Below are 26,357 nucleotides of genomic sequence, written 5' to 3' on the forward strand. Positions count from 1 at the left end.
CGCAGGCGCCGGCGTTCACGCTTTTTCCCGCCAACTGCGGGCCGCAGGTTGCGGGGCGGGGCCTGGAGGACGCAGGCGGTGGGGGCGGGGCCGGGAGGGCGCGAGGCCGGAGAGGGCGTCGAGAGAGAAGCCCAGGAGGGTCGGCGCCGAGGTGAGTGGGCCCGGGTTCCCGCCTGGAAGGAAGTTTGGCCTTGCGAGGCGCGACGGCGGGGGGGACGGGCTCGCCTGACGGGAGGGTCCGAAACCCGGCCGGGTGTCTCGGCTGAGGAGCCCCGCCCCCCACAGGGTCCTGAGGGCGACGGCCCCACCGCAGCGGGGGAAGTCGCGCGCGTGCCGGTTGGGAAGCAATTCCCGCGAGGCTTGGGCGTGTGCGAGCTCGGCTCACTGGGTGCTGGTGCCCCGGGCGCGGGGTGGGGGTGGGGGGAGGGGTGCGGGGGAGGATGCCCCGGTACCCATTCGTCCGTTCAACCAGGGTTCAGGGCCGCGCACACGGCGGGGGGGGGGGGGGGGGGGGGAAGGGGGGGGGCTGGCTCCTAGTCCCTGCTGGCGTGAACTTTCTAGTAAGGAGGGAACAGTGTCAGGGGGATAAGCCCAACGCTGATTGGCAGAGAGTGCTGTTGGAGACTGGGTGACATTTAACCTGAGGCCTGCGTGACCAGGAGGAGCCAGCCATGGGAATGGAGTGGGAAGAGATGGGGGGAGGGCGTGGGGGCGGGTGGCATGAACCGATTTAGGTTTGGAAAGCTCTCTCTGGCTGCTGAATGGCTTTGGGGAGAGGCGGGGGAGGATCAAAGGCCAGCAGGAGGCCACTGCTGAGGTCCAGAGTCGTCCCCAGAGATGGGGAAGCAGTAGGCGACACTTGGGACCCTTCTTGGAAGACTTCGAGGAGACCTGATGGACTGGACGGGGGGGGGGGGGGGGGGGGGTGCTGAAGGAAAGCGTAACCCAGGGTGCCTGTCAGTGTTTGGGCTGAACAACTGGGCGGAGGGTAGTGCTGATCGTTGCTAAGGTGGGGAGGGTGAGAAGCGGGCAAGGGGTGGAGGAATCGGCTGATCACTCTGGGAGCTAGAAGTGGGAGCTGCCCATTACACGTCTCAAAGAGGATATGTTACAAGGTCCTTTGGATCTACAAGTCTGGAGTCCAGGGGCAAGGTCAGGTCTGGGGATATAAATGGGATCGTTGGCATGTGACAGGTGTTCAGTGCTCTAGGAGAATCGCGACTCCCAAGGGGATGGCTTTCCTGAGAGCGTTGTTTATGCGTTTTGATGGAAATTTTATTTAAGCCCACCCGCGTCATTCGCTTTGTGCTTCCCGGAGTCCCAGGTCTTAGTCACTCATCTACAGCTGAAGGAGACCACTTCCTGCCCGCAGTGACTTTTCCATCTAGTCTGAAAAGCAAGCGTGTGAATGACTAGTTCAAGTACAAGGGACCATGAAGTGCATGCAAAAGGCACGTGGGAGCAAGAGCTGGGGGCTTGAGGAAGGTGAGCAGTAAAGGGCAGGCGCTTGGGAAGGCTTGACAGGAAAGTGGTAAGAAGGGAGAAGGATTTCCGGCCATGTCTGAGCGTGCACGCTCCTCTGCAGGATGCCTTTTTAAGGAGGGCGGGGGTAAGGGGAGAAAGGTGATGTGGAGTGGCCAATGTGAGGGGCTGTTGCCCAACCCCACGCGTTCTCCCACTAGCAGGCAGTGTTAGGAAGGTCCTTTCTGGGGTTAGACATCCACAGCCACTCTTGCAAGCCGGGGAGCTTCCTCCCCAGCCTCTGGCTGCGGGTCCCGCGGGCTCAGAACCTCTCCCCGGTAATTGCTTTCCGTAATGTGTTTGCTCCAAACCAATTTCACGCCTCCGTGAGGACTCCGCCCTGCACTGGAGGCGCGGACCTCCCTCCAACACCCCCCCCCCCCCGGCCACGAACCTACCCACGTGCAACGCGTGCGCACACACAGACGGCACGCATTTTACACGACACACAGGGTTCGAGTAACTGGACACAAAAAATGTACCTGAACCTACATGCGTGCATACTAGACTTGAAGATTCTTGGGTACAGTCCCCGCCCCGCCCAACCAGTGTCCTCACAGTTGAAATGCCCCGCAGCAGCGCCCAGCGCGCTCGCCCTAGGAAGGCTCACCTGGCTGGGTTCCTTTGCCCTCGCACGGCTCCTAGACCAACGCCAGGGGGCGCTGCAGTACTCCGCACTTCTCTCGCGGTGACGCAGCTGCGCGCTGCCGCCACCAGAGGGCATCCGCGGGCAGGGCCCGACGCTGCCCATCGCGAGTGGACTCTCCCGCCAATAAGTGACGTGGAGGTACAGATACGTCGGCTTTGACTTCAGAATACTTCGTTCTTAGCGCCCTACGTGCTGGCTTCCAGACCATGAAAGGCGGGGGGAGGGCAGATGTGAGGTCCGATACAGGCACGAAAGCAGAGAGGATAGATTCAAAATAGCATTCTTCTGTATGAGCCTTTACCCAACAGGTGGAATATAGTGAGAGGGGGACAAGTTCGAGCATGTGGACGATTAAAGAAGCAGAATGCTATTTGAGACAGTGAGAAAAGTGCTTGCCCACAATGGGCCTGTTCAGGGATTCAGTAAGAGAAGCACAGAGTTTTCCTTTGGTAAAGAAAGGAGCCAGCTCTATTCAGATTTGAGAGTGACGGCTTCTTCCCGGGGACTGATAGCAAAGTAAAGGAGAGCCCCTGGCCTGGGGGCTTCTGTCCTTGCCCACTCTGCTCTTCGTTGTCCGTTTAGTACAGGAAGGAAAGGTACTTTGAAAGGCATTTCTTCATGTTTGACCCTTGCATGGGCTTGTTGGCAGAGTAGAAATTAATCACTTCCTCTCACAGATGGAGTTAAGTCAGAAGGGCCAAGGTTACGTGGCTCAGGGAGGGGTCAGAACAGGACCTTCACTCCAGGTCTTATTTACTGGTTGGAGGGAGAGGTGTCGATATATATCCATTTGAGCTTTTGGAATCTTGTACTATGCAATTTTATTACCTATGTAAAAAAAAAATGGAGTGCCATTCCTTTTAAAAATGTCTCTTCCTTTGTGCTTCATTCGCTGGTGGTGGTACTGCTCATTCAGCTTTAATTTCAGAGCTTGTAAGCCAAAGTCTCCTCAATAATTTATCAAGGCAGTGAGCCTCTGTTGTGTGTCCGACACTGTGCAGCCATCAAGCCAAGTACTGACCTCTCATCTTCAAAGCACAATACACTTTTGAAACCTGGTCTTCCATATTGGTACCGTGAGGCGCGTGGTCACTTCAACAAAGGGTTCCGAAGCATATCTTTAGAGGGATGTACAAAGATTATCCTAGTACACTAGTAGTGAGGTAGGGCTCACAGACCTAGGGTGAGACACCTCTTCTTTCTCCGTGGCGACATCTTCCCACTAGGCTTGTCTCTCAGAGGTTTCATGAGTTTAGTGTAGAGCCCGAGATAGATCAGGACCGCGTGGAAACCACACTCTTCTCCCTTTTCCACTCTGACGAGTTGTCAATCAAGCATAACCAAAGAAAGCTCCCTTCTTGGTTGCCCTCTCCCCTTTTCTGTCCCACTCTGGGGACGGTGTCTTTCAGGGTACTGTTTTTTAATACCTCAGTCTGACATCAGTGGTGTTCACTAGGTCACCACGACACTCCTGATTTGAACAAGTGTCACTGAGATCCAGAGTTCTCCCCTTGCCTGCTCTGCCTTGGCTCAGAAACGCTTACCTGAGCCAAGTAACTTCCCCTATGTAGACTGCATCTTCCTAAACTGGCCTGGCTTTGCTATTAATTTTAACTAGCTTGACTCTCCCTGCCCCCCCCAAACAGTTTCCCAGTGACCAGGTGACCCTCATTTTAGCGAGGTAGGCTTGCTCTGTATCCTGAAGCTCGGGTCACTCTTCTGTTGACTTGCCTGTCTTAAGTCTTTTGTGCCCATTGACCTGAGGCTCCTATCAAGCAAAAATGCCCATGACTTTTGCCTCTAGATTGACAACTACGCTGCTGGGAATTGGGGGTGGGGGCGGCAAAAGACGCTACCATTTCTGTGTCTGAGAATGGGGGAGGTGAGTAGAGTCATCTGCAATTAGCGAATAATTAGCGCTGCTGACCCTTGGGGCTCATCAGCGCTCCTGGGGCCAGCCCCCAGCAATCAGCTAGGGCAGGTCGAGAGTGTCAGGCCCAGGAATGAATAGGGCTCATCAGCGGTGCTGGAGCCAGGGAGCCAATCAGGGAAATTAATAGCAGGAGAGAGGGAGGGAGAGAGAGAGAGGGAGGGAGAGAGAGAGAGGGAGGGAGGGAGGGAGACAGAGATAGACGGACAGACAGACAAGAGATACAGATAGAGGTGAGAAATGAGAAAAAATAGAATAACAACTGGGATAGGGAATGAGAAATAGGAATAATCAGGCAGGAATAGGGATAGAAAGGAAGGCAGGAAAGGGAAGAGTGGGAGGAAGGAAAAGCACGTAAGGGAAGGGGGAGAGGTGAGAGGAATGGTAAGTACTTGGCATAGTGTTGGCACTCGAGGAAATTACCTACAGAGGCTACAGTGAGGAACTGAGGTAGTCCGCCACGGAGGAGGGAGTGAGGACGAAGGGGAAGAGCCACTGTCGAGAGAACAGAGACCCGGGGAGAGGGGAACGGGGCCCCTACACGAGGACCCTGAGCTGCGGCGCCCGGCGGCAGAGCGCGCCCCCTGCCGTCCCCGCCTCGCCGCCCGAGGGGGCGCCGCGGTCCAGTCCCGCCCGCGTCGCAGGGGCTTGCTCTTGGGGCGGCCCGGGAGGCGCTCCGGGGACTGGCCCAGGGTCCTGCGGCGGGCGGCGGCCGGGGCCTGGGGCTCTGTGGTCCGGCCCCGCCGCCCTCCCGCCCCTCGCGGTGTGCCCTGCTAGCCGGGCGTCCCTCACCGCGTCCACGCCCAGGCCGGGCGGGCTGGGGGGGGGGGGGGGGCGGGTTGGGTGGAGGGAGGGGCACCGACCCAGCAGCTGCCGCCGCCTTCTCGTCGGCCGCAAACTTTCACAAAGCGGCGTGTCCGGCCTCATCAATCTCCATTAATAATAGTTGGTTGGGCCGCGGGGGGCGGGCGGGGTCCCGGGCCGGCCGGCCGGGCCGCTGGGAACGGGCTCTGCGGAGGGAGCGGAGCCGGGCGCGGCGGCGGCGGGCGGAGGGAGGAAGTGAAGCGTAATTTGAGGAAGATGGATGAGTCCGGAGGGCGACACCCCCAGCCCGCCCGCTCGCCCGCCCCCTCCCTCCTTATGAGAGCGAGGGAGCGCGGCGCCGGAGCCACACTGCGCCGAGCCCGCGCCCCGCCGCCACCTCGGCCCGGGAGCCTGGGAGCGAGCCCTGCGTGTCCGCGCGGGGCGCCCGAGCCGCGGGGCGCACGGCGGCGTCCGGAGGGGAGCGCCCCGGGGCGGCCGTAGCTCCGGGCACGATGCAGAGAGCCGGAGGCGGGGGTGCCCCCGGGGGCAGCGGCGGGGGCAGCGGCGGGGGCCCGGGCACTGCCTTCTCCATTGACTCCCTGATCGGGCCACCGCCGCCTCGCTCCGGCCACTTGCTCTACACCGGCTATCCCATGTTCATGCCCTACCGGCCGCTGGTGCTGCCGCAGGCGCTGGCCCCTGCGCCGCTGCCTGCCGGCCTCCCGCCTCTCGCCCCACTAGCCTCCTTTGCCGGCCGCCTTACCAACACGTTCTGCGCGGGACTGGGCCAGGCCGTGCCCTCGATGGTGGCGCTGACCACCGCGCTGCCCAGCTTCGCGGAGCCGCCCGACGCCTTCTACGGGCCCCAGGAGCTCGCCGCCGCCGCCGCCGCCGCCGCCACTGCCGCCCGAAACAACCCCGAGCCGGGTGGCCGACGCCCCGAGGGTGGGCTGGAAGCCGAGGAGCTGATGCCCGCCCGGGAGAAAGTGGCAGAGCCCCCACCGCCCCCGCCTCCGCACTTCTCAGAGACTTTCCCAAGTCTGCCGGGTAAGTGCTGGGGCCCGACCAGGGCGCCGGGCGGGAGGCTCGTTCACTTGGAAATCCCAGACAGCAGCCGGCTCAGAATCTCAGCACCTGCCTGGAGCCCTGGAATCCCAGACCCCCAGATGCTGGGTTCTGCAGAACCACCTCCAGTTCTGTTCCAAACACGGCACCTCTAGAGCCCAGAACCGCTGCCCTGCTCTGTCTTCCAGAGTGCCTGAAGCCTCACCAAAGACTTCCCAGTACTCCCTTCCAAATTAGTGCCTTTTCTCCCAGCACTCTACTCCTCACGCCTTGGCTCCCATGTCTCTTTTTAAGAATCCCTTCATTTTTCTTCTCCGCAGAGAATAGAGAAGCTGCAACTGTGGGATTCCTGGGGACACTAGCAAGACCCCAGGGTGAGGGTACATTGGGACAGCTGTCAGTTCAGTAAGGGGAAGGCGATTCTGGCTTCTGTGTTGACCCCAAATGGGCTCTGTGATTGCAGGGGCAAAGGGAGAGTCTTAAAGCAGTGGTGACCACTTTGGTGACCCGGTTTAGCCTTAGTAGTGGAGGTCACTTCTGAATTGGCAGATTTAGAGATAAGCCTTGAAGAACTGAGTAAAGGGCCTAGCACCTGCTTGACCAGTACTGACTGGGAGGTCAAGAGAGAGGCTAAAGGCTGGGCTGGGTTGGGTGTGGCACAAATGCCTGGAGTCAAGAATCTAGCTAAGATTCTGGAACCAGTGAGATTCAGCTAAGAGATAATTCAGGAACCCTGGATCCTCCATGGGAAGATGCCCTCTCAACGGAGGCAGGGCGTATTAAGCTGAACCCGGTTTGGAATGAAACTACTCTGAGCCCTCCTGACCTCCCTGGTCAGTCCTTAACCCCTAGAAGCCAGTAAAGCTTTCCCCTATCCAGGGGCAAATCCAGGTGTGAGGAGACCCAAAGCTTATATGATTTAGTGGACTCTCTTTAAGAAAAAGAGGGGCTGCATGCAGGTGTGGGGTTCCTGAAGCTTAAACTTCTTTAGCATGAGGATCCATCCGCCTATGCCTAACCATTCATCACATCAGCTTGGCGGGAGAAAGTGGCCTCAGGAGGCCTGGAGGCTGACTCTAGCAGAGGCAAGAGGGAGATCCAAGAGTCCTTTTGTCCTTTGCCAGGAGAAGACAATTCCCGGTGATAGGTTTCTAGGCTCTTCCTTGAAATGGTCCAAAGGTCTCGTCATCCTTCCAGACTCCAAGCGCTGCTACAGGGCTTGTCTTCCTCTTCTTTTCCCCTTGACCCCTGGGCATTTTGGCTTTGGGGATCCAGTTGTTGTTTTTGTACCTGGTTGGGCCGGTGGGGGGGTGGGGTGCGGTGTCCAGTGGCTGAAGTCTGAGCAGCATCTTCTAAGGAGGATCAAAAGGAAATGATAGAGCAGCACTTGGATGGTGGGAGGAAATGTCCACAAAATTAAAGGGCCCAGAGGGGAGGGGAAAAGTAGCTGGCAGGACGCCATTCGGAAGAAGAATGAATCAGGAGGATTTTCAGAATAGGATAGTCCTAAGGTAGAAAGGAGCAAGGCAGGCCATCAGAGGGATGGCTTTGGGGGCAGTAGGAGCTGGAAGAATAAGCAGATACCTGAGGAAGAGGTGAGCTGAGGGGGAGGAGAAAGGGAGGCAGCCCGGGGAAGGGGAACTGAGGGAGGAATCTGCCTAAGCCCTGGGAAGCCTCGTCCTACTCTTTCAGGTCCCCTCGGTTATTTTCACCCATTTATGGAATGGAGGCTCTTTTCTGAAGCAGATAGAATATTTGCTGTAAAAGCAGACAGTGAGTGAGGAAATGAGAGGAGTACGCAGAGGAAAAGAACTGAAAAGAAATACTGAGGAAAGAGGAATAGAGGAAAGGAAGGACCAACAAATGTGCTTTGTCCCCAGATTATCCAAAGGGAAAAGAGACAGAAGAGGTCTGTCTGTTGGAAGAGATAGTTACAAGGGATTTCTAGCCTGGGCTGTAAGAATACTGAACACAGTCTCTGGACCAGAAGTGTAGTGTGTGTGTGTGTGTGTGTGTGTGTGTGTGTGTGTGTGTGTATGAGAAAGAGTTCTGATTTGAGAGGTTTGGGAGCAAACTAAATAAATGTTCTAGTAGGAAATGGGGAAAAGTGTCAACACCAGGAGTAATTTTTTAAAAAGGTTTTTCAATATTGGGAGTGATGGTAAACTGGAATTTATACGTAGAGAATGATCAAGGAGAGATCATCATCTGAGGAAAATGTTGGAAGCAATAAAAAGACACTTGTTCTTTGAGTAAAGACAATTTTTTTTGGGGGGGGGGGGGAGGAGCGCCTGGGTGGCTCAGTCGGTTGAGTGTCCGACTTCGGCCCAGGTCATGATCTCATGGTTGGTGGGTTCGAGCCCCGTGTCAGGCTCTGTGCTGACAGCTCAGGGCCTGGAGCCTGTTTCGGATTCTGTGTCTCCCTCTGTCTGCCCCTCCCCAGCTCTTGCTCACACTCTGTCTCTGTCAAAAATAAATAAACTTAAAAAAATTTTTTTTTAATAAAAAAGACTTTTTTTTTTTTGGCTAAGAATGATGAGAAGGAGACCCTACAGAGGAAGAATTCTGAGAGGTGCTAGAGTGAAGGTAATCAGTCATATTGGGAAGAGGTACACATAAAGGGTTTATAGTGGGGCTTGTGGGGCAGAGCAGTAAGGAGAGATTTCAGAGGATAGAGACTGAAATCTTTATCTGTGACTGCCACCTCCTATCACTCACCAGGCCACTCACATCCCCCTGGCCAGCCCTCATTTTTCTCCTTAAGTAGTTGAGAAAAGAAAAGGAGATTCCAGAAATGTTAAACGTAGAATCAGTGTGGGGAGTGATGACACATGGCCCTTGCTGAAAATGGGAAAACGGATATTTGGGGAATTGTATTAGAATATTTAGTATGAAATAAGAGAGTTTTTGCTTGAATAATGGGATTGAAACCTCAACATTAGAAGAGTTTTGGAGAAAGAATGCTGTCTTTACAATGAGAGAGGAGGAATTGCTCTCCTAGTGTGAATGGGTAACATTGCTCTGAAATTAATTTCCATTTGTTTAGCATTTTACAGTTACTAGCCCTGTTAAGTGAAATTATAGTGAAGGTAGGCCAGTTTGGAGAATGATGAGTGAAGTTCTTTTTCTTGGGAATTACTGTTTGTTTGTTTTTTTTTTTTGAAATTTTGCTTCAAGAGAGACATCACCTTACTACAATTGATGATGAAGAAAACAGAACTTTATTACGATTTGCGTGCAGGGGTAGAAGCTCTATTAGCAGGCAAAAAAAAAAAAAAAAAAAAAAAAAAAAAAAACACCACAACACGGTGTTCAGAAATAATGGGTAGAAAAGGTATTGAGAATGGTAGATTAAAAATAATTCTGGGTTTAGAGTGTGGGCAACAGTGAGGATAATTGGGGAAGGTATCTTGGTGGAAGTGCTAAAAGGAGAGAATTTGGATTCCTGGAGAAGATTTAAAAGTATGAATCCACAGAAGAGCCCAGAATGGCAAGCCATTTATATAATTAAAAAATCATTAGCCATATTAAAAAGGTAGAAATAAACAGATGAAATTAATTGTAATAACATATTTCATCAAACCCAATATGTCTGATACTACTTCAGCATTAATCGATATAAAAATATTTAATGAGATATTTTATATCCTCTTTCCATATTGCCTTCAGTCTCCAGTGTGTATGTTATACTCCCAGCACGTCTCAGTTCCATCAGCCGTGTTTCAAGTGGTCAGTAGCCTCATGTGGGCAGTGGTGACTTTTACTCAACATAACTGATCTAAAAGTCGTAAGAACAGAGTCATGTGAAAGTGATGGGGGCAAGGAGCTTTGAATTGGGGTGGATAGTGAAGCCTTCTCTGTGTTAGGAATAACGCAGAAAAGAGAGTAGCAAACTCTAAGTAAGTAAACCGTCAAAGGAGAAAAGGGAGTGGGTTGGGCAGCGGTGACCCTGTTGTATGTGAAGGTGCATGTGAGCTCTGACCGAGAGTAGGTCCCAGCTGACTTGCAGACGTGGTGCAAATACGCGTCACAGAAACGATGGGTGAAGGTGATGCTGTGTGCCGGGGGAATGATGGAAAGAGCTGTCCGTTGGTAGAAACACAGAAGAAAACTTTAAATTGGGGGTGCTTACAGCAATGATTCAGGGAGAAAGGAATTGGATTGCTTGAAAACAAAGACTTAAGAAGTGAGGGATGGCAGAGAGTCCATATATAATCATTGGATGGATGATAAACATATAGTGAGAGATTCCCATGGAAGATAATGCCAGTATGGAGCATGGTGAAGAGAAGAAAACATTTGAGAAGAAAACACTGAGATGATACAGGAAGAAGAATATGCTGGGACCAACTGGGAGATGACAGTGTAGTGAACGTTATTTTTAAAAACTAAATTAAAAATTTGCTGATTTCTGAATAGAGATTGGCAATAATGACAGAAACCATGCAAGGAGACTAGGGAAACTTTCTAGGAGCATGATATTTGAGGGCTGATTGCTATGAGCTAAGCACCCAATTGTAGCTAGAGAACATTTTAGGTGACCATCAATTTTTGAATAGGTGCCCATTATGACTGTCAAGATGTATTTACTCATGAGAGAAAAACAGGAAATGATAATGTGATATGGAATCAGAGACTTCTGTTACAATTAGGAGGGAAATTTTTCTTGGAAGCAATGGAGATGCATGTTTTCCTAGAAATGTTGAGCACACAGAGTGTTTGCTCCGCTGACATTTATAGAAAGGCAAGTGTTGCATTAACTTAATGTGATCGAAGGGTCATTTATTTAGGAGTCATGACACATGCACTCAGGTCTCAGCTTCGTCACTTATTGTGCAGCTTTGGCAAGTTGCTCCCTTCAATTCAGGGAACATTTATTGTGTGTTTATTATGGGCTTAGTATATTCAGGACCCTATGGGAGAGTCAAGTCTTATAACTTCTCTAGGCTTAAGTTTCCTCATCTGAAACATAAAAATTTTGATTTAGATTATTTAAAAAAATTTTTTTAATCATTTATTTCTGAGACAGACAGAGCATGAGTGGGGGAGGGGCAGAGAGAGGGGAGACACGGAATAGGAAGCAGGCTTCAGGCTCCGAGCTGCCAGCACAGAGCCCGACGCGGGGCTCGAACTCACGGACCGTGAGACCATGACCTGAGCCGAAGTCGGACGCTCAACCGACTGAGCCACACAGGCGCCCCCAGATTAGTTTTAATGTCTCTGTCAATTCCATAGAATAAAAGCTTGTTTTTCTAGCTTCAGTGCGTTTCATGGGCCCCTTGTAAAGGGATCTGTTAATTATTAGTAGGGGAAAAATTACATCTTTATTTTTACTTTATTCCTAACTAAAAGTTGGCATTTTCTTTAATTACGAGTGTAGGCCAGAAACGATAGTAGTTTCAGCAGTAACTGAGATTTTTGTCATCAATAGAAATTACAGATGCTTTCTTATAAGTTTATATAGTTTTTGGAGGCATCTTGTTCAAAGAATTAACAAGCGTATATGATTATAACACAAATGCATTTTTAAATATCTGAAAACTGCATTTTTATATAGTTGGCTTCTCATGTAATCCTATGTGTCTTATGTTATACCCCTAAAAAACATTATTCTGAGAAGGGATTCGCAGGTTGTATCAGACTGCCAAGGAGTTCATGGCACAAACAGTGTTAAGAACCCCTAGTTGGGGGACAGAGATCTTAGAAATGACAAGAGGAAAATTGTATCTGGAGGATTAGAATGGAATCTTGAGGTGCCTTACACCGTTGTGAAAGTAACACTTGGGAGGGTTGGAATAGAGAAGGGGGATCTCTGCAGTGGCATACGTAAATATGGAGATATATATTTAGATGATTAGGAGGGTAATTCTTATACTCAGAATGATGGGCATAAATAGTCTATACTGGGAATAATGGGAGCAAGGAAGTAATTGGAATAACGAAGGGGAAATATTTTAATTGGAAAGGAGGAACATGACATGATGAACGAAGTGCTTTGCATTGAGAGTAATGTCACGATGGGAAGCTATAGGCAAGAATTTTGCCTTGAAAGTAATGAGGAAAGAAGGAGCTTTGCCTCAACCGAAGCTGGGAATTGGGAAAGGGAAACGAGCGTGATGGAGCAGATGTGCAACAAGAGAAACTTAAGTAGGACTGATGGCAGGGAAAGGGGTTGGTGGGAGAGGGTTTGTATCTAGAGGGAATAGGAAAATGCCCCACGCTGGGGTAGGAGAGAAGAAACCCCGAACCGATGGAAAGCATGGCACTGTCTGTGCAGGTGGTGGTGCTCATGGCTACAGTGGTAGTGATGATGAGGCAAGAGGTCTGGATGTGGGAGTGACGGAGAAAAGGCTTGGGTTTTTCGTTGGCAATACGGTCATGCTGGGAGAAAGTTGTCAGCTTAGAAACACCGATGTGTTAATTGGGAGAAAGAGTGTGGGGAGAAGAGATGCTTGAATTTGGTGTGATGGAACAGCGGACTTACACAAGTTGAACTGAGTTGTGGTGGGAAGAGGCAACACAGGACTACAACTAGTTGTGAAGCAATGTCTTCATTCCCTTCCCATTGTGGAAGGGAAAGGAATAACCTTCAAGTGATGACATGAGAAATCTGTACTAGAAGCAAGGGGGCTGCAGGGACTCAGAGAGACTAGGGTTATGAGGGGGGACGAGCACTGTGTGAAAAATGAGCATGGGAGAAGCAGAAAAAAATGCTTCTGAACTGGGGGTGAGGGGAGATGGATTTCTTGCTGGATTACGGAGGAAATGGAATTACAATGGAAGAGAAGTATAGTGCAGAAGTGTACTAGAAGGAGGGAGGAAGACGAAATTATCCTGAGAGTGAAGGTAAGAAGCACTTTGTGCTGGATTTGGTGACAGCCCTTCTACACGTTATGCGTAGATACTAGAAACGTGTGACTGAGGGATCCCCGCCAAGTCACACCCGTCTATGTCTTAACTTCCTCATCAGTACCATTAGGGGTTTGAGTTAGATGATCTCCAAGGTCACTTCCGGCTCTACAATGGTTTTATCTGTAAAGATACCTTTATTAATTAATTGTTTCCTTTGGGGGGGGGAAAAGGCACCCTGAGCAAAGGGGTGGGGGGAAATTCTGTACTTCTCAGTGCTGAATTGTCGTGGCCACTGAAAAGGAGGCAGGCTGGGATATGTACATCTTGAGGCGAAGTCGGGGCCGGGCTTGACGATAGTGGAGGTCTTGTCTTCTGGGATTGGGGAGGTGTTATCAGAGCTATGGCTGTGTACGGTTGTCAGAGAGAGAAACGTCTGATGAAGGTGAGTGATCTTATCAAGGCCAAAAAAATTTGGGATGGGAGCCCCTGGGTGGCTCAGTCGGTTAAGCGTCTGAGTCTTGATTTCGGCTCAGACCGCGATCTCACGATTGTGAGACCCAGCATCTGGCTCTGTGCTGGGTTCGGAGCCCGCTTAAGATTCTCTCTCTTCCTCTGTCCCTTCCCCGTTCTTGTTCTCATTCTCTCACGCTCTCTCTCCCACGTCCTCCTTCCCTCTGTAAATAAGTTAAGAAATACACAACAACAACAACAACAACAAATTTTAAAAATTGGGGATCAGTTGTGCCTGACTTTACCTGGTGAGGAAGGAAGGAGTGCCCGTGAGGGAGTGAGAAAAAGAGAAGCCGTGTGGTGGAGCCCGTTCCTGGCCTTCTCCGTTACGTCTTCATCTGGTACAGTATTTGTGATAGGGTGCCACGGCAACCCAGTGTTCACAAAGAGATGTGGTGCTGCACAGCGCAACGAGCATGGGCTTTGGATACCGATCTCGGTGCTCCCCTTTCTTCGCGAGACAGATATTAACAGCAGCATACTCAGTCCCAGTTTCCTCACCAGCAAAACGGGGCAACGATGCTTCCCTCACAGAGTTAAGGATTAGATGAGAAGGTGTTGTTCAGCGTCCTCAAGTAATAGGTGTGCAAGAAATTCCTGGTGTCGTCCGTGTACTGGAAACGGATGGGGAGCCTACCTGGGAATTAAGTTGTGGAAGACTTCTTTACTAGAATCGCGTAGGATAGGTGACACCCTTTGTGCTGATAGGGAGAAATAAGTCTGGAAGTAATGCTAGAAATAGCACTGTATCCTGAGAAGTGAATGCCGGGAGAGAACCAAGGTATGCAGTTGATGAGGGTAGATGTCCCATTTTCCCTTTGGCTCTTTCCCCCTCCTTTGATTTCTCTGTCTCACATTTCGGCATTCTCTGTAGAAGCCAAGACTACCCAACACCTTCCTTCCGTGTCCACCGGAGCCTGTTCTTTTCTTTACATTGTGTGTATATTAAAAAACACCTCTCCTCCTTTCCTCACCCGAATTCCTATTCCCTCATATGTCTGATCTCGCCTTGACGTTAAGAGCAAAGCTATTGGATTAAAGTAATTCACACTCAGATGGATTAAGGAGATTTTTTAAAGTCCAGATGAATTTCAAACTGGTGGAATATTGGGTGGCGTTATCATGAATAATTTCAGGTAATGCGGAAACACTGTTTTGGATGGGATTGCTGTGGAGTGAGGCGGAGAGGCTTACCTTCCCCGGAGTCATGCGATTATTGTCACTTGCAGTTACAGCACGGGGTGCGGTCAGAGCTCTTTGGGTTGCAGGTGACAGTAGCTCAACTCTAAGCTAAAATGGGCATTTATGGATTCACGTGGTTCTAAGTATAGGAGTTGAGTGGATCCGAAAATGCAAACAGTATCTGTTAGATCTTTTTTTTTCCTTTCACTTGGCTGAAGGAAAGAGGCTTTGCCACATTCCGTCTCTAAGAGAGGTGAGAAAGGGCACAAGCATAAGCAGCTCTAAATTTTTACAATCCTAGCTTGAGACCCCAGTGGATTCTAACACACACAAAATTCTAGAGTGACTGATTCACTGGAGTCCAGTCTCCTGGCAGATGGGAGAGATGGGATGTTAGGATTGGTCAGATCCAGGCCACGTGCTGCACGGCCGTGAAGGCGGGGAAATGCGATGGACAGGCCACCGTACTGGGTAGTTGATGAAAAGCGGTGCCCAAAGGGAGGGAGGGACCGGTGCTGAGCAGACAAAAATAAATCCCAAACAGATGTCTACCTCAACCCAAAAGAAAGAATCTACCTTGGGGCGCCTGGGTGGCGCAGTCGGTTAAGCGTCCGACTTCAGCCAGGTCACGATCTCGCGGTCTGTGAGTTCAAGCCCCGCGTCAGGCTCTGGGCTGATGGCTCGGAGCCTGGAGCCTGTTTCCGCTTCTGTGTCTCCCTCTCTCTCTGCCCCTCCCCCGTTCATGCTCTGTCTCTCTCTGTCCCAAAAATAAAAATAAAAAACGTTGAAAAAAAAAATTTAAAAAAAAGAATCTACCTTAACTCCCTTCCAGTACTAGGGAGGAAAGCCTTCTCCCTGGCTCAATAAATACTCCTAAGAGTGAGGGAAGAGACAGGGAGAGCGGAGCGCTGAAGAGAGCTCTGTAATGAATGAGGTGGAGAGATGGGCACGGTAGAAAAATGTCTATTCCTCAGTGAGGCTGAGTCCTGTACAAGAAAGAGCTGTACTTGAGGGATGATGGAGATATTTGTAAACTAGAAGCTAGAAAAAGAAATGGATAGTAAAACAAAACTGTTTCCATAATTTGGCGATATTGTTTTTTAAATGAAAAAATACAGGGGTGCCTGGGTGGCTTAGTTGGTTAAGCGTCTGACTTCGGCTTGGGTCATGATCTTATAGCTCGTGGGTTCAAGCCCCGCCCCACATCGGGCTCTGTGCTGACAGCTCGGAGCCTGGAGCCTGCTTTGGATTCTGTGTCTCCCTCTCTCTCTACCCCTCCCCTGCTCGTGCTCTGTCTCTCTGTCTCTCTCTCAAAAGTAAACAAACATTTAAAAAAAATTTTAATGAAAGAATACATTTCTAAATAAAAGGAATGCTGACTGGTAAGATTACATCATACAAACAATAAGGACAGAAAAAATAGATCTGGTAGGAATTTTGTCTTGGGGAATGATGGGAGAAATAGCCTATTAAGGACATAGGTGAAATTTGGTAAGTGAGGCCTCTCTTATGGCAAGTGTAAGAGCCTTCTCTGAGCATGGTAAGGGAAGATATTAATGATGAGGCTGGAGCTCTGGAGTGATAAGTGAAAGGAATGAGATCTAACTAAAACCAGGTTTGGTGGGAAGGTTATCTGATGAGGCGTCTGGGCATTTACTTCAAGTGCGAAGGGAAAAGAAGATATTTTACTGGAAAGGATAGAAGGAGCATTGGTTGGAGATTTAGGAGACCAAGGTTCTAGACATTATCTCTAGCCGCGTGACTTAGGAAAATCATTTAATCTTTCTGAAACTCCGTGTTTCCACCTGAAGTAAGGTTGCCAAACCTTCCATTAGTGCTACTAATAGGTCTACTCTATTTCAGCGAGTTGCTTAAAGGTAAATAGTAAGCGTGGAGATGTTTTGGAACATCAACGTTTACAAGGGTGCCCTTGGCAATGACAGTGTTGGTATGCCATGAGAGGAACTCTGAGCTTGGAGTGGTGGGGAAATTGCCCTGAGCTCGTCATGAAGGTGGGAGGGGTCCTGGACGGCAGTGGTGTAGAGAAAACTCTCAAGTCAATTTGGAGTAAGGAGTGCTGAAGGGTCGTGGGAGAGTGGAGAGACAGAAAGTAAAAATGAATTTTCCTTATTGCACCAAAAGTTATAGGAAGGGGTGGTAGCATGAAAGGGGATGAGTGAAAAATAAATTGAAAGTGAGCTAATTGCCGTAAATGACGAGAGGAAGTACTGTCTCCACAAAGAACAGAGAAATAATTCCATGCTGGACATCATGATGAAGATTTGGAAACGAGAATGGTGGCAAACACATCTCTTTTTTTGAGGGGTGACCTGAGTTTCTTTCTACCTTTTGACCTCACGCAAAATTGTTCCTGTATTCAGGAAGCTGAGTAGTTGACTCGGGAGGAGACTTACTACCCTGACAGTAGTTCAGGGTGTGTGAGGGTAGTTGTTTTGAAAGTAGAGGGAAGTCAGAACTGAGTATCATGAGAGAGAGACTTCTCTTCAGTGAATAATAAAGGCTGTTGATTTTATAGAAGGTGAAACAGAACAGGATGGATGAGGGACAGCACAGGGGCTCTGTGAGTTCCCATAGCTGGGGTCTAAAGTGGTTTTCCACTCCTTGGGTGGTTGTCTGCACCACAACCCAGGCCCAGCCCACCCTTCTTGGTGACCACAGCTCTAGATGGTGCAAGTCTGGTGCTATTTATTTTTTCTCCTGGAGAGTATCTACCGGGGGTTCTTTGGCCCTTGATTTCTTCCCCAGCCTGACCAGACCCGCTCATAAGATGGGCTTTTCTGTACCTCTGGTGCCCTCTTGGAAGGAAGGCCCCACGCAGATGTGTCCCTGGAGCCTGAATACTGCTCTCTGGAGTGGGAAGTATACTCTCGGCATGGACTTGACAAGTAATTGTGGCATAAACCTTCTGATTTCTGGTTCTTAGGATAATCACATCCACCATGAGAATTCGTAAGAACTCTAGATATTTCCTCGTAACCGATCTGCCCCACACTCATAGGATAGACACCACACTTCTTTCTGATCCTAGGCTTACACGTAAGGAGTAAGCTGAAAGCATACTCTTATGTCACCAATAACATCACTTTCATACGCAAAGAACAGAACCTTTCTGTTTGGCCTAGCTATGTACATAGTCAAATTGTTTCCAATTAAAACTTTTTTCTTCTGAAATTATTCTCATCAGAATCACTATTTCCCATGTGAAATTTGCAGTGAGGTCTTATGGATCAAGTTTTTTGTTTATATCAACCGGTTATAGCATCTGCAATTAGTAATTTACTTTTATGGACATTATATCTACGAAGCCCAATTATTCTAAATCAAATTTTGCAATTAGAAATTTTATTAAAAAGATTTGCTTCTGTCAGTTTTTAGTCAATAACACGTTTTTCTACGTGCAGTTTGTTTTATTTTGTTTGATTATAGTTACCATTAATATTCATTACGAATCAGATAAAATAGCTTGCATTTATTTTATAGCTCATCCATTAGAAAAGAGTAAGCTGCTTCAGGATTACTATATTGTTTTGTTTTTGACAGAGTGTGCACGTGCACACAAGGTGGGGAGGGGCAGAGAGCGAGCAAGAGAACCTTAAGCAGGCCCCATGCTCACGTGCAGTGTGGAGCCCCAGTCCCACAGCTACGAAATCATGACCTGAGCAGAACTCACGAAGTGGATGCCACCTCGGTGCCGCAGGATTGGTACATTGTTAAGGGTTGGTCTCCCTTTTTGCCTCACCCAATTCTTTTCAATGTGTCTCCTTCACTTTGGGCAATGATTCTTAAAGTGCTCTTAGTGGAGCAAAGAACATGTGGCAGGGTGAAAATGTTTTGTTTTGCTCCAAATGCAGCAATGTTTGGGGGGAGAAAGGGCAGGGGTGTGATTTTTTTAAGCTTTTTGCTCTTTCCCCCCCCCTATTTTCTACCCCTTCTTTCAACTTTCCAGCCCTTTGACTTTCTCCGATTCATCATTTCATTCTCCTGCCACTACATCTACCCCACTTCTCTCTTGTCCCAGTCCTCTTTCTGCCTTCTTTGGCCTTACCTTTTCTTTCTCACTTCTCAGTGTTATTCACTGCCCTAGACCTTCTCCTTTGAGAGTCAAGCTGTATTTCCCCCTCCTGTGGCTTTCTCCTATTGCCCCGCCCCCACCTGCCTCCAAGAGTTCCTTATCAGAGCCCTCGATGTCGTGATTATAAAGGCTCAGAGAGAAACTCTGGCCCCTGTCACTCGGCATCCCACCAGGATCGAGTAGCCAAGAGAGGTTGTGAGCCTGTGCCCTATGTATGGCTTTAAAAGCAGCACTGAGGGAGGCCTGCTTATGTGGGCTTGGTTTTATGGAATCTGTCTGAAGACAGAGGGATAGATGATATGATCTCAGGGGGGCCCTGCCAGATCAAGGAAGCTGGGAGCCTCGTCTCAATCACCATCAGTTTAGATTTATGGGACGCCCCCTGGGTGCTTGGAGCTGTGCTAAATGATTTCACCCTTCAGGCCCTGAAATCCAGTTTCTGCCTTTTTAGCAGCTGTTTAAAATATTGTAGTGTTGGGCTGCGTTTTTACAAGCTTTTATTCTTTTTGTTATTATTTACTACAAACCATGTTTTAAAAATCGCAAGTTCAAGGATTTAGTGATGCTGTACGTTCACTTCATCTTCATGTATTTGGAAATGATGTATAGAGTAATGAGGGGTTTCCCCTCCTTTCTTTTAGCATAAGACCCTATAGATTCCCACTGCATATGGGTTTCTCTCCAGCCAATGTGAGATCAGAGGGCATACCGAAAAGTGGATAGAATCATACTCACGGAGAGGATGTCTTCTGGGGACTGGATGGGGTGGAGTTGTGGGGAATATTTTAGGAGAGGGTTGGGAAAGGAAGAACAGAGATAGAAGTGGGAGAGAGAGGGGCGCCTGGGTGGCTCAGTCGGTTGAGCGTCCAACTTCGGCTCAGGTCATGATCTCGTGGTTCATGAGTTCGAACCCCGTGTCGGGCTCTGTGCTGACAGCTCAGAGCCTGGAGCCTTCTTCAGATTCTGTGTCTCCTTCTGTCTCTCTGCCCCTCCCCTCCTCAAGCTCTGTGTCTCTCAAAAAGAAATATTAAACAATAAAATAAATAAATAAATAGATAGATAGATAGAAAGAAGTGGGAGAGAGGGAGGAAGGGAGAAAGTGCTGGGAATAGGTTTTTATTTAGTCAACAAATATTTATTAGGTGCCTACTCTGTGCAGTTGATTTCCTAGATGCTGAAGATACAGCAGTGAAGAAAATGTATTAAAAATCCCTACCTTCATGAAGCTTATATTCTAATAGGAAAAGACAGTCAATAAAATAAATAAAATTGGTGACATGTACTATAGCAACAAATAAAGCAGAAAAGGGAGATAGGAATACTGGGAGTTGTTTGTTTGTTTGTTTGTTTGTTTGTTTGTTTGTTTAGGGAGTTTTCATTTTTAAAAGATGACCAGGGAACATCTCCTTGGTAAAGCAAGGACTTGAAGGAGGCAGGAAATGAGCCAGCGCAAAAATCTAGATGAAGAGCCTAGTATTCTGAACGGAAGAATAAGTTGGCGGAGGGGGAGGGCAGGGCAGGCAGAAGCAGGGAAACCAGTTTGGAGAAAAGGTCGATGAACTGGGCAAGACATGATGCTGACTTGGATTAGTGGTCTCAGAGGAGGTGGTGAGAAGGGCAGGCTCTGGGATCGGGCATGGCTTGTGAGAGACAGGAGTGAAGGATTGATCTGAACCACAAGGAGGACGGAACTACCATTAACCAAGCCGGGAAATACATGGGTGCAGATGGTGAAGAGCTGGTTTGGGGGAGAGGTCAGGAGTTCAGTTTGGGACATGTTAAGTTTGAGGTGCGTGGAAACGGAAAGGAGTGTGAGGAGGAAACCACTGGCGACGCGAAGGAGGAAGCCAAGGATGTGACTGTTGCAGAAAACAAAACGTACTTGGCCAGGAAGGAGGGACCGGAGAAAGTGTGGACCGAGAGGGGAGGACGTGAGGAGGGATATCGAGACACCACGTGGAGCGGGTGCTGAGAAGCTCAGACCAGCTGCCAAAGAGAACAGAGCATCCTTGCTAATGAAAAGCAACAAACAGGAGGAACATGGGAAGGCTGGGTGAGCCTAAACTAGGGTATGCCACACGGGTTTTGAAGTCAGATAGAATGAAGCACGAAAGGAAGAAAAGGCAGGGCCTGGGGATAAAAATGCCCTTGAGATGCGCAGCAGCTGACTGTGACGGTGGTGGGTAATCTGGAGGTGGGCTGACAATTCTGGCCCCTAAGGAGAGTGTAAACATGGTTCTCAAGGAAAAGAAACAGGCGTAGATTGATTGCGTCAGGGAAGGGAAAGGACAACCCTGGGGATGGGGAAGGGGAAAGTTACTGGGCTGGTCCTGGAGACGCTGAGAAGTTCCTTCTGGAGCACAGGCAGGTGGGGAGGTGTGCTGGAAGGTGTTCTAGCCCCGTAGGCATGTGCACACACGTTTCCCCTTTAAAGCATTTCACCGCTCCCTGAAGTTATTTTACTTTGGGCCGTATTTTCCACCTCAGATCTTCTGCGTGTCCGTGTGATGCGTGGTGGTTATAGATAGATGCAGTCCGGCACTTACAGAATCCTGCCCTCTTCACACATCAACCGGATGGTAAAAAGCTGACTATTCAGTTTACTCTTGTTCTCTTTCCTATTGGTTGTCTTTCTTTTGAGTTTTTGTTTCACTGCTTATTGGCCCTTTGGGCAGCAAACAAGGCAGTTTTACAACTCAACTACTGAAAATATTTGTAATGCATTCTTTGCAGTTCTGACAAAACAGTGGGCAGGATTAAAACCAATGATTAAGTATTAGAATTACACACGGATTTGAAATGCTTCATATGGCTGATTACAAATAGTAATCTACTAAATGAGCCAAAATTTATTTTACTATTTTCCTATCTGTATTTTCCCTTGTTGCACTTCTCTTTCTTTGTCTCCTCCCGTATTCCCTCCAGTTCCTCCAGCTGACGTCAAGCTCAGGGGCCTCAGGATTCTGAACTTGAGCAGAAAGCAGCTGTTTATGCTGCTCAAGCATCCTTGGTTGGGAAAGAGGGAAGGTGGGAAAGAGAAGATATCATTTTATAATTAAGGAGTAGGGGAAGGATGAAAAGGGGACTAAGAGGGCTAAGCGATTGGAAGAAAAATCTGGCCACAGATAAGGTGGCCCTGGGAGGGCTCCCCATTCTGGGCTGGATGATCTGGTCAAGAATTAGAAGTAGGGGTAAGGAAACCCCCTTGGGGTAAGGAAATCCTTTGATAATATTTCTTGGGCCCAGATTTGGGGATCGGTGGGGATGGGGAATCAGATGACCCTTAGGTTTCCGTCTGGAAGTGAGATTCTAAGATTCTAGATCTAGGGAAGAGGGAAGGTAGGGAGACGGAACAGAGTTCAGCACTGGGGTGGGTGAGGATTCCTAGGAGAGTAACAAAGGCCAGCAGAGTGTGATGTCCCCCCTCTATCCTGCAGAAGCGCATCCTTCTACACGGCTTCCTCCTGCCCATAGTAACGGAAAGGCTCCTAGGCCGGGTCCCACACTGCTTCATTCTGGGACCTGAGGCTGTGCAGTCTGGATCTGGAGGGCTGGTGAAGGAGTGGAAAGTGCTTGGTCTGGGTTTGGAGAAAGCTGGGAAGGTAGTGGGTAGGGAGAAAGAGGTGGGGGGGGGGTGGTAAAGTTGGGTCACAGTCCTGGGAATGACATTCCTTTGATATGCACTTACTGCCTCCCCCCACTTTGCTGTAGTGAAATCTGTGCTGGTTAATAGCTCTCTTTCCATCTCTTTGTCTTCCCTGAACCTCTTCCCCACCCCGTGTCCTGGATGTGCCGTCCTTGTCTCCCCTCCTCCCCATCTCCTCCCTTCCATGTCTCGTGCCCTCCTGCCGTCATCCTGTCCGTGCCCGGCCCTGGTTCCATGTGCCTCCTCCAACCTGTCTGCCTTTTCCTTGCCTGCTCCTTCCCCATCCGTTGGTTTTCGCTCCCCACAGCAGAGGGGAAGGTGTACAGCTCAGATGAGGAGAAGCTGGAGGCACCAGCAGGAGACCCGGCAGGCAGCGAACAGGAGGAGGAGGGCTCAGGCGGTGACAGCGAGGACGACGGTTTCCTGGACAGTTCTGCAGGGGGCCCAGGGGCTCTCCTGGGACCTAAACCGAAGCTAAAGGGAAGCCTGGGGACTGGAGCTGAGGAGGGGGCACCAGTGGCAGCTGGAGTCACAGCTCCTGGGGGCAAAAGCCGACGGCGCCGCACGGCATTTACCAGTGAGCAGCTTTTGGAATTGGAGAAGGAGTTCCACTGCAAGAAATACCTGAGCTTGACAGAGCGTTCCCAGATCGCGCACGCCCTCAAGCTCAGTGAGGTGCAGGTCAAGATCTGGTTTCAGAATCGGCGGGCCAAGTGGAAGCGCATCAAAGCTGGCAACGTGAGCAGCCGTTCCGGGGAGCCCGTGAGAAACCCCAAGATTGTTGTCCCCATACCTGTGCATGTCAACAGGTTTGCTGTACGGAGCCAGCACCAACAAATGGAACAGGGCGCCCGGCCCTGAAGGGGCTCCCAAGGATCCTGGAAGGCAGCCGATCTGTCCCCGAGCCTGCTCTGAGACTGGGTTAGGGTTCTGCGGACCAGCGGGGCTGCTGCTACGAAGCTGCCCTGGGAGAGGGCTCCGTCGGCAACTAACTTAGCGCTAGGTACGCTCTCCTGGCAACCTGAGACCTGGGCCCCTGGCCCTGAGCCTATTCCAGGGATCCTCAGACCGGGGGCTTCAGAGTTAACGGGGCTTGAGTCCTCATCACTGCGGAGCTGTTGCTGGGGGGAGACGGGCTCCTGGGGAGGGGGTGGGTTCTCACCCACCAAGGGCCTGAAAGCTTCCCACTAATGCCCTGGGATTACTTCTCACAGGGGTGGAAAGAATCCTGGGTGATGCCTAGCCAAGCTGATCACAGCTCCTTATTTATTTTCTGTAAAGTTTGTATATATGGAGCTATCTGCCTCTGTCTGTCTGTCTGTCTGCACCCCTGAGAGAGACTGGGAAAGTTCGATGTCCCGTCATCATTAGCCAGAGTTCAGTTCCCTCTTACTGCCTTGTGGGCGCGGTCTGGCCTGACTGTAGCGCAAGGGCACGCAAAGAAACAGAATGAAACTGTCACCGGCCTCCTTAGAAAACCTTCGGCTCGCACCATCTCCCCCCACATAAACTACCTTCACTTCTGTCCTTCCCCGTCCCGGTACCTCCCGCAGTCCGCACCTAGGCCTCACGTTCCCAGCACAACACTACTTTTCTCTTTACCCATTAAACAGGCAAGCTTCTTCATCTCTGCTCTCTTCTCTTGGGAAGAGCTGGCAGACTTGAGAACAGAAGGTCCACTCCCTTCTGCGTTACGAGGGGAAATGAGGACTTGACCCTAGTTTATTTAGCTGGCGTACGGCCAGGCCCCAACTAGGTAGACGCTGGCAGTCCCGTCAGTGACTAGGCAGGGCAGTTTGGGGGGTGCACCGTCACCATCCGCGAGCTCATTACTTTTTCCGGGCAGAGGACGCAGCGGCTTAGTCCATCCCTGCCGCCCTTTGGTATTTCAGATGTGAGGGCCCGGAGCACGACTCCTTTCTGGTCCTCTGTCCGTACTGCGGCAACTGGTGTCTCCTCCTCCCCATCGCGTGTTTTACCAAGGTTGGGGTACCAAATCCTCTTCTGTTATGAAACGACATTGGTTGAGAGGCCCCCCCGCAAAACGGATGAGGCAGCAAGGAACGATGGTTCTGGACGTGTGTACTATAGGAGAAGCTACAGAGATAGGACCTGGGAGCTTGGGGGTTGGCAATCTAAGAGCTAGTTAGGGGGACCAAGTAAACGTGAGGGTGAGAGACTTCAGGGGCACTTGCAAGAAACCGGGTATCCTGTGAGCGAAAGAAGACAAACTAAAGCTATTTGCCATTTCCCCCACCTTCACAGAAGGGCTACTATCCTGTACCAACTGTGGAGCGGGGCTGCACAGACACGCCTGCACAGACATTGGGGAAAGAGGATTATTACAGAAACCAGCTGAAGTTGGGATCATGGTAAGCGGGGCTTCTTGGGAAGAAACCTGACCTGCACTGATCTGGGAGGACAGCTAGGGGAGAGAACAGAGCTGCCGAGAAGAAAAACGGGCAGAGCGAGGAGCGAGGCTAGGACGCTCAGAAGGTCAAGGTCAGGGAGGGAAATACAAGCTCAAATACCTGGCCGGCCCCCTCAGCTTCCTTAGAAAACTGCTGCTACTCCTGATTCCTAGGACGGCAGACCAACCAGTATTCACTCAAACATCTACTGAACGCCTCGTATGATGAAGACAGGCTTTCCTTGGCAGTTCCTTTCTCCTAGCTGGTTTTGGCAACCAAACAGCAAGCCGGGGCTGTGACCGGTTATTCGCAACAGGGTCACGGTTCCCCAGCTCGGATGCAGGGGTCCAGGCTGCTATTTGGCTAAAATCCAGCAAGGCTTGAAAGTTAGGTTAAAAAAAAGTAGTCCGGACCAGCCCCATTCCTGATCTAGATTGAGGCTGTCTCTGCCCACGAAGGGAACCTATGAGATTAGATGCTTTTTAGGGGCCAGGCCAGGCAGTGGTTGAGGATCACAGGAGCTATTGTCACTTTGGCTGTCGGGAATTCATGTCCACAGGTCTAGGGCTAGAGCAGACGTTCTCTGGTGTCGTGCCTGAGGGAAGGAGGCTCGGGGGGAAACCAAGGCCCTGATTTGCCATTTTTTTCTGGATTTACTATGAAGCCTCCTAAACTATACTGGACAGTACTCAGCCAGTTAAGCAGCTTGTTTTCCTTAGGGAAAATAAGAAAGTTGATTATTGCTAGTATGTTTCTGAGCCCAGGAGCCCCTTCTTATACATACCAAAGGCCCTATTTCTGTTCTACCCTGATCTTTGCCTGAGGCTCTTATCAGCCTTGCAAAAGGGCTGCGGACCAAGAAAATACAATCTGGTTTATTCTCTGAACAGCATTTACTTAGCATTTGCTTAGTTATCTACCTGCACTTAGATGGGCTCCCATCAGAGTGCCAGCCACCCCCCCCCCCCCCCCCCCCCCCAGTGTACACTCATTAAGTGTTGGAGAAAGACGGGGCCACCAGCAAAGCGGTTGTAGGGATAGGAAAATGGGCTCCTTGGAGAGCAGGGACCTTAACTTTGCAAGTTTTCATCCTTCAAGAATAGGTATAGAGGGGTTTCCCTCAGGTCTTTCTAGGATGAGGGATAGAGGGAGAAACAGGAACTCAGGATCCTGCCCCCAGCTTGGCAGGATGTTGGTGGGAATCCAGGTGGTGGTTCTGCCATCAGTGACCTACCTCCTCGCCTCTCCTCAAAAGCAAAGCCGAGGCCTGAGTCCCGGCGGCAGTGCTGCCCTAGTAAAGTCCAGCCACTTGCCCTTGTGGCTTCCTCAGAACTCTTCTCCTGCGCCTTGAGCGTCTCCCCGTAGGTCTGGCTGTGTGAGCGACTTCCCAGACTCTTAGGAAAGAGGACGACGCTTCTGTCCTCCTTCTGGGTGCACTTTGGCCAGCACCAGGTGTGGCATGAGGTTACTGGAGACCAGCCGGAAAACCTTTCCGAGGGTAGGGGTGGGGTATGTGAGGAGGGGAAGCAGCAGAAAGCTTCCAGTAGGAAGCACAAAGCTCCGTACCTCCTTTCGGGGTTCGAAGCCAGTGCTACCCACAAACTCAACTACGCTGCTGGCAGGAAAGGGCCAAAGGAAACGCATGTAGTGGCCTGAGCAGAGACCTCAGGGCCTCAGGCCAACCGAGAGAGGAG

At 50.2% G+C, this 26,357-nt stretch overlaps 1 protein-coding gene across 2 annotated transcripts; it reads left to right on the forward strand.

The window, feature by feature from the left end:
- The first annotated feature begins 4,935 nt into the window (after positions 1–4,935).
- Positions 4,936–26,333, forward strand: GBX1 (gastrulation brain homeobox 1). 2 transcript variants are annotated; one of them, XR_009260124.1, is made up of 3 exons: positions 4,936–5,951; positions 22,560–23,255; positions 24,518–26,333. XR_009260124.1 is itself a non-coding variant. In XM_058723801.1 (2 exons), exons 1-2 carry the CDS (start codon positions 5,417–5,419, stop codon positions 23,111–23,113), a joined length of 1,089 nt encoding a protein of 362 aa, XP_058579784.1. In that variant the 5' UTR covers positions 4,936–5,416; the 3' UTR covers positions 23,114–23,878. The 2 variants fall into 2 exon arrangements, 1 of the variants encoding a protein (XP_058579784.1); XM_058723801.1 differs by lacking the exon at positions 24,518–26,333 and having other exon boundaries at positions 22,560–23,878.
- The last annotated feature ends 24 nt before the right edge of the window (positions 26,334–26,357 follow it).

Source organism: Neofelis nebulosa, chromosome 4, assembly GCF_028018385.1.
Source record: "Neofelis nebulosa isolate mNeoNeb1 chromosome 4, mNeoNeb1.pri, whole genome shotgun sequence".
Lineage (NCBI taxonomy): Eukaryota > Metazoa > Chordata > Mammalia > Carnivora > Felidae > Neofelis > Neofelis nebulosa.

Excerpts from the sequence above, each read along its gene's own strand:
- GBX1 (XM_058723801.1), top strand. The coding sequence starts at position 5,417 with ATGCAGAGAGCCGGAGGCGGGGGTGCCCCCGGGGGCAGCGGCGGGGGC. Across the intron at positions 5,952-22,559 it reads GACTTTCCCAAGTCTGCCGG|CAGAGGGGAAGGTGTACAGC; the intron begins GTAAGTGCTGGG and ends CGCTCCCCACAG.